Genomic DNA, 12,808 nt, shown 5'->3' on the forward strand with positions numbered 1-12,808 from the left:
CTTTCATTTGGGAGAACAAGAACTTGGCAGCTTGAGGATAAGTAGAAATAAACTGCTCTTTCCAATTATGCCAGTGAAGTAAACTGTAACATGCAAAGGGAAATATGATGTCAACTTATTATGTCTACACACATTTAAGATCTAACTAGAGGAACTTTTCTCACAGCTAGCAATATGATATACTGAAAATGCCTTCCAGCCGGAAATGAGATGTAAATATAGAATCTAAAACCCCCAGCAAATCTGAAATGGAGCTCAACTTGTACCAATCACTTGATTTGTCTGGCTGTGATAACTGGAGTTTAATATATTCCTGCTTCTCATCTGTGAAACAGAAAGCTATTTTGTGAACATCTACTTCATTTCCATGAAGTGGAAAATCATACTTTTTCCTCAGCTCTGGTCGTTTCACTTTCCCTTGCCTGTATTATACTCTTTCAACATTATGTCCAAATGCTTATTCTTCTCTCTACCCACTCCGAAGGTAGGGAGAAAGGGTGGCTACTATATATAAGGGTGGCTACTATAAACAGATGCACTACTCTATGAAACACACACTGAGACTTGAGGCTAAGCACGTTCCTCTCTGCTGTTTTGGAGCAGAACAGATGTGAGAACTGCCAGTTGGTAGAGTTCTGAGTATTCTTAAAGACTTCAGACTTTTTTATTCACACACAGAACATTTCTACAAGCAACATCTACACTGTTTCTTTCTCCATAGTCTTGTATTTCTTTCCCAGACTTTCAAAGGCCTTTGGGTTAATTCACAAAGGAGCATAACTTTTACGCAGTGCTGTCACCCACATACAGCTTTTTTTCCTTTGTCGGTCCAAATTTTTTCCCACATTTCCAGTGGTAGCAGTTTGAGAAAGTAAGCAAGCAAATAATTCTCGAAATGCAGTTTGCAACCCCAGGAAAACACTGCGGTGAAGTTATCCTACCTTCCCCAGGACATCCAGCTTCAATTATATCTTTAATTTCAATACACAGACCAGCAATCTGCAAAGGTGATTCTTGGCTGAAGTTAATACAGATAAGTAGATAGTGGAGTTACAGAAATAGAATTTGGCCTGCCTTTTTTGTAGTGTAATATTTTTAAAATAGATTTGTATATTAATGACTAGTAGCAGTACAAGAAGCAAAGATAACATCACCTCAGAGAATGATTAACATGGAAAAAACAGAATGACTAACAAAAGAAGAAAGAGGGATGAAATATTTCAGGAGATGGTCAACATGCTGGCCTTCTGAGGTGCAGTGAATAGTGACATAGCCTCTGACTAGCAAAAATACTGATTGCAATACATTGAAAGTGGGTGGGCCTTAAAAATTAGTATTATTCTTGTAACCATGGCTTTCAGTGCTACAAAATCAAATTATCAACAACTTTCTAAATATGGCACCATCCCAGGATAAGAGTCACCTCCATTTGTTGCCTCTGGAGTTCAAAATTAAATCAGTCACGCTTCTACAGAATATCACTGCACACTGTCACTGCATGGGGATCACCACAAGGAACCATCAGTTTCTGTGCCCAGATTAAGTCCCCTAAGAATTGATTGCAACAAACTGTGGGATGCCTGCTCAAATTGCTAGTAAAAAAACCTCAAGTATCTACTTTGTTGATCACAATGTTTAGCCCTGCTCTCCACTTCATCCGACTCCAAAACACCACACATTAGCGATGCTTGTGTGCTATAAATTATTCCTGTATTGTTTACATATGGAATGTTAACAAACAATTCTGTGCAGCCATATAACAAATCAGCTGGGGAGATGGCAAAAACTCTGAGAGGGTTCTTGGGTCTCAGTCCCACGTTGAGCTTAAAAGGGTCAAATGCCAATTTGTACACTTCATAAATCAATTATGCTGAAAACATTCTGACACTCCTCTTCCCATGCATTTCTTTCTCCTGTGGAGATCAGAACTGATATCCAGTGAGGCATCAGAAAGGTATTTTTGCCACCAAACAACAAGCAGGAATACAACAGAGTAACAGTCCTCTTCAATAATGTGCTTCTAGGTAAAACTGCATTGTGCAGTGAAATGGAACAAGAAATAGAAAGTACAGTAAATAATCTTAGGAGTAACATTAGTTTTAATACCAAAAATCTGGTTGACTCAACTAGTTTTCCGCCTGTGCCACTGTTGAGTATTTTGTGGTAGCACCTTCTAAAGGCTTGAATGCTATAAACCAAACAATTTTGGTTGGATGAGGCCCTTCATAGACAGACAGGTGTAGCCTCCTGTTCACAATCCCTTGTCCCTGGAGGTGTCTTCAACCACCCCAATATCTTTTGGAGGGACAACACAGAAAGGCATAAGCAATACAGGAAGTTCCTGGAATGCGTTGATCATAACCCCCAAATGAAAGAGGAGCCAACAAAGAGAAGGGCCGGTGAAGAATGTGAAGCTCAAGGACAGCCTCGTTTATAGCGACCATGAAATGGTGGAGTTCAAGACCCTCAGGGCAGAGAGGAGGGCACACAGGAAGCTCACTATCCTGGATGTCAAGAGGGCAGATGTTGGCCTCTTCAGAGAACTGCTTGGTAGAGTACCACGGGATAAAGCCCTGGATGGAAAAGAAACCCAAGAAAGCAATATTCAATGATCACCTACTCCAAACTCTAGAGCAAAGAGGAAGTCAGGCAAAAACACCAGGAGCCCTGTATGGATGAACAAGTTGCTCCTGGACACACTTGTACATAAAAGGGAAGTGGGAGGGTGGCAGTAAGAAGAGTGATGGGGACAGTTCTCTTTATTAAAGAGAACTAACTATTATCTTTATCAATGACCTGGATGAGGGGACTGAGTGCACCCTCACAAAATTTGCAGATGATATTGTGTTGGGAGGAAGTGTTGGTCTGTCTCAGGGTAGGAAGGCTCTACAGTGGAACCTGAATAGACTAGATTGATGGGATGGGACCAATTGTATGAGGTCCAACAAGGCCACGTGCTGGGTCCTGAATTTGGGTCACAACAATGCCATGCAATGACCTACCCAGAGGAAAGGTCCTGGAGGTGTTGATTGACAACCAGTTGACTATGGGCCAGCACTGTACCCAGGTGGCCAAGAAGGCCAACAGCAACCTGGCTTGCATCAGAAATAACATTGCCAGCAGGACTAGGTAAGCGATTGGCCCCCTTTACTCAGCACTGGTGAGGCCGCACCTCAAACAACGTGTTCAGTTCTGGGCTCTTCATTTCAAGAAGGGCACTGAGATGCTCGAACATGTCCAGAAAAAGGCAACAAAGCTGGTGGAGGGTCCAGAGAACAAATATTACCAGGAGAAGCTGAGGAAATTGGGGTTGTTTAGTCTGGAAGAGTCTGAAAGGAGACATTATCACTCTCTACAACCTCTCTACAAACGAGGCTGTAGCCAGGTGGGGATTGGTCTCTTTTTCCCTGTAGCAAGCAACAGGACAAGAGGAAATAGACTCAAGATGCAACAGGGGAGGTTCAGATTAGGTACAGAAGAAACTTCTTCACTGAAAAGGTTATTAAACACTGGAACAGGCAGCCCAGGGATGTGGTTGAATCACTGTCCATGGAGGTGTTTAAAAGATGTGTAGATGTGGTGCTCAGGAACATGGTTTAAGCACTGGACTTGGCAGAGTTAGGTTAATGGTTGGTAAAGTTAGGTTATGGTTGGACTTGAGGACCTTAACATTTTTTTCCAACTAGAAAAATTTTGTGATTTTATGAAAAGCTTCCACCAGTATTCTAGTGCTAAAAGGAGGACAAGGGAATCGTGGGCCCTCTCCAGAAGGATATGGGAGACCTGGTTACCTGGGATATGGACAACACTGAGGTATTCAGTGACTTTTTTGCCTCAGTCTTTGCCAGCAAGGGCTCAAACCACAGCGCTCAAGTCACAGAAGGCAAGCGCAGGGTTGGTAAGGTTCAAGACCACATAAGGAACCTGAAGCTGCACAAATCCATGGGAACTGATAAGATACAGGTTCCCAGAACAGCCACAGGTACCAAGGAAACTGGAAGATGAAATTGCTAAGGTACTATCAATCATACCTGAGAAATTATATTAGGCTGGTGAAGTTCCTACTGATTAGAAAAGGGGAAACACAACCCTCATTTTTAAAGAAAAAAAAAGAAGACTTGGGGAACTGCAGGCCAGTCTCACCTCTATGCCCAGTAAGGTCATATAGCAAATCCTTCTGGAATCCATGCTAAGGCACATGTAAAATAAGGATATGACTGGTGACAGTCAACATGGCATCACTGAAGGTAAATTTTACCCAATAAATTTGGTGGCCTTCTATGATGGGGCCACAACACTGCTGGATAAGCGAAGAGCAACTGATGTCATGTTCCTGGACTTGTGCAAAGTGTTCAACACCATCCTGCACAACATCCCTGTGTCTAAACTGGGGAGACAGGGACTTTACAGATGGATCTCTCAGTGGATAATGAACCATCTGGATGGTCACGCTCCAAGCATTGCAGTGAACTGCTTGATGTCCAAAGGGACACCAGTGATTAGTGGCATTTCTCAAGGGCCTGTACTTGGTCTGTTGCTGTTTAACACCTTTGCCAGTAACATTGGTGGTGGGATCAAGTGCAACTTCAGCAAGTCTGGTGATGACACCAAGCTGTGTGGTAAGGATGATACACTGTGGTAAGGATAATACACCCTTATAGGATTGAGAGATGGACCCGTGCAAACCACATGATGTACGACAAGGCAAAATGTAAGGTCCTGCACGTGGGCCAGGGCAATTCCAAGCACAAATACAGCCTGAGACAGTGAGGAGTCCTGAAGAGAAGGACTTGGGGGTGTTGGCTGATGAGCAGCTCAACATGAGCCAGTAATGAGCAATTGCAGTCCAGAAAGCCAACCTGAGTGGCATCAAAAGAAGCATGGCCAGCAGGTTGATGGAGGTATTTCTTCTGTTCTTTCATGAGACCCCATCTAGAGTAGTGCATCCAGCTCTGCGGTCCCCAGCACAGGAAGGAAATGGAGCTGTTGGAGCAGGTCCAGAGGAGGCCCAAGAAGATGATTTAATGGAATCATTAAATGATTCCATTTAAACAGATGAAACTGGAATGTAACTGCATGGTGATTTCTAAGTAGTGTTTTCTTGAGACCCTGACCCTGCAACAGCAACGGCTGGGAAAAACTAGAGAACCTCTCCTATGAAGACAGGCTGAAAGAATTGGGGCTGTTCAGCCTGGAGAAGAGAAAGCTCCAGGCAGACCTTATAGCTGCCTTCCAGTACCTGGAAGGGGCCTACAAGAAAGCTGTGTAGGGACTTTTTACAAGGCCATATAGTGAAAGGATGAGAGGGGATGGTGTTAAGCTGAGAAATGGGATATTAGGAAGAAATTCTTTACTGTAAGGGTAGTAAGAGACTGGGACAGGTTGCCCAGGGAAGCTGTGGATGCCCCCGCCCTTGAAGTGTTCAAGGAGAGATTGGATGGAGCTTTGAGCAACCTGGTCCAGTGGAAGGTGGCAAGGGGGTTGAAACTAGCTGATTTCCAACACAAACCACTCTATGATTTTATGATTTTAACTTCACAGCTATAGCTCATGCATCTTTGCGTGCAAAGTGATTCTCAAACAAGCTGCAAAATAAAAATAAGTTAGAAAATTTGCTAAAAAATAGTAATTTTCAAGCATGTGCAAACTCTGCGCAAACTTTGCAAGACCCAATAGGTGTCAGTTTTGCCTCTGGGAACAGACAATTCAAACAAACGGAAACCACAAAAGAAAACCAATTGCAATTAAGTTGTTCAGGTTACATCTCTCTTTGCCTTACCTTTCCAGGAAAGGTCAATCAGCTCCTGGTGGGCTCGATGTCAAAGAAGGCTCTATAAGTGACACAGTAAGTACCACTCTCCTTGGTATATAAACACTTCTTTGCCTCATGCCCTCTCAGCACTGAGCTGGGTATGGGCAACCCAAAGACACTCACTCTACTTTGGTTCTCCCCATCTCATGGTGCACCTCATAAGTGTGTTGTGTTTTACCTGCTGTTCATTTAGCTTCCTTTGTATCTCCTCAGAATCACAAGTTTCATAGACGATAGGTTTGGACAGCTCTGATTCAATGTGGGCAAGCCAAGATCTCAGGCTACTCATGTTTTTATCCAGTTGCTGCACTGCAACGAGGGTCTCCTTCAATTTCTTTACCCTGTAAAGAAAAAGCAAACAGCAGAATAAGTACACCTTGAAGGAGAATTTCCACAGCATGTGTTTCAGGAAGTTTTCACAGACATTCAACTTAGATGGTAAGTTCTGTTCTAAAGTCTTCCTTTATTATGTAATATATTAATTACATGTGCAAATAGTCCTGTATTAAGAAGTTCTGGTTAAAAAAAAATTAAGAGCTTACTAATGCCAGATGACATTTTCAAAGCTTCTGCACCTTTACCAGTTAAATGTTTGTTAAGAAAGGAAAACTTTTTTTTTTTTTTTTTTTTTTTTAATGAATTCACACACACTAAAGCCCCAAAACAACTCAAGTAATTTAGTTATGTAACCAACAGATGACAGAATCTCATGTAGATGACTACAAATAATTTATCCCTTTAATGAGTGCTGGTGGTGGAGTACACTGTGAATAGGAGTGAACAAGCCTTTTCATCCTGGTGATTTCTAAACATATCAGAGAATGGTTTGGGCTGGAAAAGACCCAAGATCATTTAGTCCAACCCTCTTGCAACAAGCACGAACACCTTTAACTGGCACAGGTTGCTCAGATCCCTGTCCAACCTGACCTTGAATGTTTCCAGGGATGGGGCATCCACCACTTCTCTGGACAACCTGTTTCAGTGTGAAGATTTTTCACTGAATAACTTTTAGACAGAGACGTCCAGCTGAGGACTTAGTGAAAATCCCTGAATCCCAAGGGTTGATTTAAGTTGTTCTTGGTCTTCATGGACTACTCCATATTTAAACAGATGAAACTGGAATGTAACTGCATGGTGATTTCTAAGTAGTGTTTTCTTGAGACCCTGACCCTGCAACAGCAATGGCTGGGGAAAACTAAATAGTGGGATTTTTTTACTTAAAGGAACATTAGGCTTAAGAGTGAGGAAAATTTGGACAAACCTTCATCCTATAATGATATTTATTCCTTCCTCCCATTTCAAATGAAAAAAATGTCTGTCCATAATTTCCCGCTTCCTACCCCTGTGTTACAAAACATACACTAGTGAATTCTGAAATGGTTCCTAAGCTTTCTTTTTTTTTTTAATTTATTTTTATTTTTTTTCTGTATTTGTAGTACCACAAATAATTTTGAGTAACATCCTCCTTTATGCTTTCATTGCTCTTCCACTTAACTGTTTCTGTATCAGAAAGCTTTAAGAGATGAATGTAGCTGCAGACAAACTGACTAAATCGAATTAAAAAATACAAGATTGCCAGATTTGTCAAACAAACAAAATACCACCTGACTATCCTATACTTCGAACAGAGCATTTAACTTTTTTTTTCATACTAGCCAGCAAATTTATCAAGGGTTTCCATATTTAAAGAAGTAGTTGCAGCTGACCACAAAGAAGGTATAGTGGGTGTCCTTTCCTTACAAAAGGAAAATGCAGAGATCTTGATGTCAACTTAAAAAACTTAGATATTTCATTTTTTTGTCTCTTTCTAGCTCACTCTTTAGATCACAGATAGTCAAACTGTGACTCTTTAGCACCAAAGACACTTAAGAAAAGTTTGAATGCATCCTCCTGCTAGAATCTCATGATCAGCAGCTACAGAGTTCTGATGTGAAACAAATCTTGGTGTTTGGAGAAAATGTTGGTAATGTGAAAATCTGGCTGTGCGGGGGCTGAATCAACACAAACCTGTTGAAAGGCTGCTCCAGTTCCTATGATCAGATCATTCCAAAACACAGATGTGTGTTTAGACTTGAACACATACTAGGAGAAAAAGCAATGCCTGGGGGCATCATCTGCTCATCACCTATGGTTGTACATAGGGTGTTCTGTGGGACTGGACCAACTGAAACTTGTTCACAGGGAGAACAATAAGGTTGGCTATTGCTCTTCCAGAGCTCACATAACAGCTTATCAGTCTCTGACATTAATTAAGAGGAGTGAAAGCTGCCCATTTGCTGTTTAGGTTTTCAAGGTTGAATGCTGCTGATCTTTTCAGGCACACTGGAGTGGGAAAGGGAAAAACGAGTCATGCCAGCCTTGAGTAGGCAATGTCACCCTACCATTTGCAGTCCCAAGCTACAAACCAGGCTTTTCTGCACAGTTTTGCAAATGTGTAGTAGTACCCTTACTGCTGTGCAACACCTGATAAAGAGCCTGTCATTTAGAAAGTGACCCATTTCACTCAGGCAGGCTGCATGGGAATACATCCTTGTCAACACAAAAACAAAAACAGTGATTTGCAGTAATATGACATAGGTTACATAAGACAGAAAAAGAAAAAAAAGTGAGACATATTGAAAAAACACACCAACTAAAACCTACTGCTGGGCCCTCCCTCCTGCCAAACAGTTGCAATTCTCTGCAGTCAAATTCCAGAAGCTAAAAAAAAAAAAAAAAGGAGAGGAGCAGAGGACCACTCTCTCCCTGTCTCTCCTACATTTGAACACTGTTCTTTTTTTGTACAGCATCTAACATGACAGCCTCCCTGCTCATAGTACAAATAGAAACAAATAAACAAGAGCTTCTTGGAGTCTGCCGGGCTTACTTTTTTTAGCAACTGCAACATGTTGTTTTGCCTCCAGCTACTCTGAAAACTATCCGTGAACAAAGAACATAAATATATAATCAATCACATCTATAATTTTTCCTTCTGAATTTTAGCAGGCAAGATACCTGTGCTCTTCACCTTATTGAATATTGATAATTACATAATGTGTTTGCAACAAAAAATCTCTCTTAAAAATGTAACAGCTCAAAATCCTACCTTGCCACTCTAAGGGTAGGACCTGAAAGCTAATAAAGCTAAAAGCCCTGCTTAGCAACAAAGGTCAAATTATAAACCATTCAAGTATGTGGGATTTCTAGCCAACTATAATTTTAATCATTTGAGATTTAATTTTAAAAGCTATGTTTAAGTAGGTAATTATTCCAATAATCATGTTATACTTTTGTTGCAGCACTGTGCATGTTACTGGAGCCTTGAGATAACTCCGCTACTTGATAATGAAGATTCGGCATTGAAATCAAGGGGCTGGTGGACCCACGATATGGTTGTTTTAAAGGTCATTTTTTATATAACACACATAGCCTTGATCCATTTTACATTTTACTCTCAGAAAGAAAAATACTGCAGAACTGAATTGTTTTTATGGTTTACTGGTGAAAAGGCAGTAAACAAAAAAAAAAAATTGAACGGGTTTCTGAGGCTTACACTTCCATGTTTCAATTACTGCACCTCAGTTTCACCAAGAATGTAATAACTTTAAAATGTTTATTTCACACTAAGAAAAGGCAATAGGAAAACAACCTGGAGCTAAAATTAAGAGCAATTACCTTTAATTCTACTAGTCCTAAAATAGATAGTCTTAGATTCCACTTAATTTAAAGAGGAACAATCTTGTAAATACCTAACAATGAATCATACAGAACTCATAGCTACTGCATTAGTCATTAGCCAGCTGGTTACTAATATAATAATTTAAAAGCAACATGAAAAGAGTCAACAAGAGCATGTTAGCTGAGTCTTTACAAAGCCAGTAGAAAGCAAAGTGTTTTTTAAGAAAAATATCTCCTCACAACTCAAGATATTTTTAGGAAAAACATACTCTTAAAATAATGAAAAATAATACACTAATAAAATAAGTTTCAAAACACCATTGAAAAAAACATTTTATGATGAAAGAAAGGTTTAGAATCCAAATTACATTTCTACTGTGTACCAGGACACTAGCACCACCTGTTATATTTGCTCTTCAAATTAGTTTCCTCTTTCAAACACTGAATTAGTAGAACCCTAACAACAACAGAAAAACTTCTAGAAGAATAATGTGAAGAACAAAAAAGAGAAGATGGGTCAATAATCAAATATTATGTAGGCTGGGTTTAAACATTACACTCAGGTACAAAATAGTCATTAATATGTGCAGCTTCTGGAAGTTAAATCTGAAATACGTTATATATACAGCCTCTCTCCAACTCTGCCTTTCGGTAGCCATGCCCCTTTGATGACACAAACATTGAGCAGACAAATACAAAGTCTGCTTTCTCTCATGTGTATACATGCTCTTGTATTTAAAACCAGCAGTAAAACCAGTCTACAGTTTCTTTCAGCCAACCTTACTAGTTGTAACAAAAAAATATTCTGAGAGCCCAAAGTTCTAGCTGTAAAACAAAGTATGCTGTTATCACTAGCTACTATTTTTAAACTGAGAAGAAAACAGTAATTCCTAGCTAAGGTAGTGATCTCTACATATCAAAATTTCAATTAGTTTCCCAGCAAACCAAGACTTCAGAAAGAGCCATTTCAATCAAAAGCAAACAAAAATAGCTGCCTGCCTTGTGATATCACAATTACAGTCTGGGAGATCTGAATCCACATTGCCGTCCTCCGCCATCTTCACAGCATGCAAGTCCTTTATCACCACCATGAAATTTTCCAGCACTAAAAAGAAGAACTTCCACTCCAAAAGCCTGCAAACACTGTGCTTTGGGTGGGGGGAGGAGTGGGGACACACTTCTCTTTGCTGGTGAATCTTGTACAGAAAATGTTGCAAGGCAAACAAATGTTAGCAGCCCTTGCTTGATAACATGAGACTGAATGGTGACAAGTGGTCATGTTTCTAAATAAAACTTGCATTCATCAACATGTGCCAGACTTGATCTCCAGGAATGTGGAATGTGAGTGCTAGGGGAAGGGATGAAAACACGTAGAACAAAGCCTTCTTTGCAAAGCCTGAGCAGTTGTACCAACAGAACTGCTTCCTGGCTGTAAAACTCTGCAGCATGTTTCGCACCAGGCTGACATATCAGAAAAATCTGATAGGATGAAAATGTTCTAGAAGGGCAGAAACAGAAGTCTCTGATACAGAGGCACAGCTGTCTTACTGTCACTGTCTCTTCTTGAGGTGGTTCCTGAGGAGGTTAAAGACCTCCTCAGAATGGAGAGGCAATTAAAGTGGGTAAGGAAACAACAGAATGTGAGAAAGAAAGGCTTTTACAACAGGTGAATGGAGAAGTTCTACTGTACAGCTCAAAATCAACAGGTAAAGATTCAGACTGGATGAATACTACCATACTATATTACTGAAACATATTCATAGAGCACTTTCTATTTGTTCACACTTGTAGGAAACAAACAACTAAGACAAATGCTCCAGACGGGATGACTGCAGCTTTTCAGAAAAGCACATAGGCTCTGATAGTTTATTAATGCTGTCAGGGATCCAGACCATGAAAAGATAGTGTTTTATTCTTAACCCCAGAACAATTACTCTGCATTTACTAGCTGAGTGCAGCCAAAATAACGTTGCATGATATATTCTGAACTCCAAAGTATCCTAACAGGACCACCGCCCAATATATAAAAACATATTCTGAAGAGCCTCTGGAGACTTCTGAAAATAATCTTGGGAGATAAAAATCCTTTTGTCCAGTGGGAATTAGACATCAATTCAAGTACTTTTAACATATATTAAGCAACAACTTGCATTTTAGCGACTACCAGCCTAAGCAACAGCTGAACTAGCAAAATTTCCACAACCTAGCATCAAACCTCTCCACCATTTACTTCCCAGTTTCAGCAATGCAAGTTCAAACATTGCAGTGTTTTTTTAACTTCACCATACAGAATGGTATGGAAAGAATTGTATGTTTAATTGTACATCACAGTACTGAGCATGCCAGGTGAGAAGGTTAAGTTGAAATTATCTGGAAATAAAATTAAATAAATGTTTTACATAAATTATTCCAGAAGTAGGACTTGAAACCCTGCTTCACAGTAACATAATGAGAAAATTTAAGTGTATAATATTGCAGTTTATATCTCCCCAAGAATGATACAGCATCCTGAAGCTTTACTTATCTGTATGGTGGACACTAGCCTCTAATACTGAATAGACAGTACAGATCTTTTAATTATCTATTTTGCAGTTTCTGAGTAGGTATTTCAAAAGACAAAACACAAAGATACAGAAAATACACTTTATTTTCAACCACTGTTGATGTTTCACACCCTCTGAAACCAGGACCTAGACTGTAATGCACCACTTCCTGACTTAATTGTTCCGTAAGAAACAATGTTCATTACTTTAAAATTAGCCACTATAAAATGAGCTGGAGCCACCAGAATGCTTCTGCTTACATAAAATTTACTGCTCCCATGCTAACAGACTGCAGAGCTGGAATTCAGTAAATTCCATATGAAAAAAGAACAGATTGAAAAAAACAATAAAACTAAACAAACCCTTTTGCTGCTACTATGACTAATTCATATATCCTTAAATCAAAGCAGTGTAAAACATATTTACACCTTATGAAGTGCAAATTTGTGACAAAATTATTGTTGTTAATGGGAGTCCGTAGCACAACTCAACAGAAAGTACTGAAACAAATAAACTAGTTTCTTCACATATCAAATAACAATCCTGTATTTCTTTAAATTATGAAAATTGCTGTCATATTTTTGACTTTGAATAAAAATTATCGTTAAGCCTAATGTTTATAGGTCTACCTCCAGTACTCCATCAGTGAAAAAATAATCAGGAAGAAAAACTAAGACCTAGTTTTGGAACTGCTCCTCTTGAAATCTAAAACTACAAATGTGGTATTTAGATTCCTCTGCCAAGAATTTTTCAGAAAAACTACATTTGCATCCAGTTTTAAGCACCCATCTGAAGT

At 39.6% G+C, this 12,808-nt stretch overlaps 1 protein-coding gene across 3 annotated transcripts in view; it reads right to left on the reverse strand.

The window, feature by feature from the left end:
• SYNE1 (spectrin repeat containing nuclear envelope protein 1) overlaps positions 1-12,808 on the reverse strand; it is a 299,972-nt gene that overhangs the window by 27,529 nt on the left and 259,635 nt on the right. For 2 of the 3 annotated variants that reach the window (XM_071740591.1, XM_071740590.1), the window contains one exon: positions 5,991-6,153. In XM_071740591.1, the coding sequence (XP_071596692.1) occupies positions 5,991-6,153 (163 nt within the window). Of the gene's footprint in view, positions 1-5,990; positions 6,154-10,468; positions 10,660-12,808 lie in introns of those variants that run through there. The other variant, XM_071740592.1, reaches the window with a different exon arrangement.

This window comes from Heliangelus exortis, chromosome 3 (genome assembly GCF_036169615.1).
Source record: "Heliangelus exortis chromosome 3, bHelExo1.hap1, whole genome shotgun sequence".
Classification (NCBI taxonomy): domain Eukaryota; kingdom Metazoa; phylum Chordata; class Aves; order Apodiformes; family Trochilidae; genus Heliangelus; species Heliangelus exortis.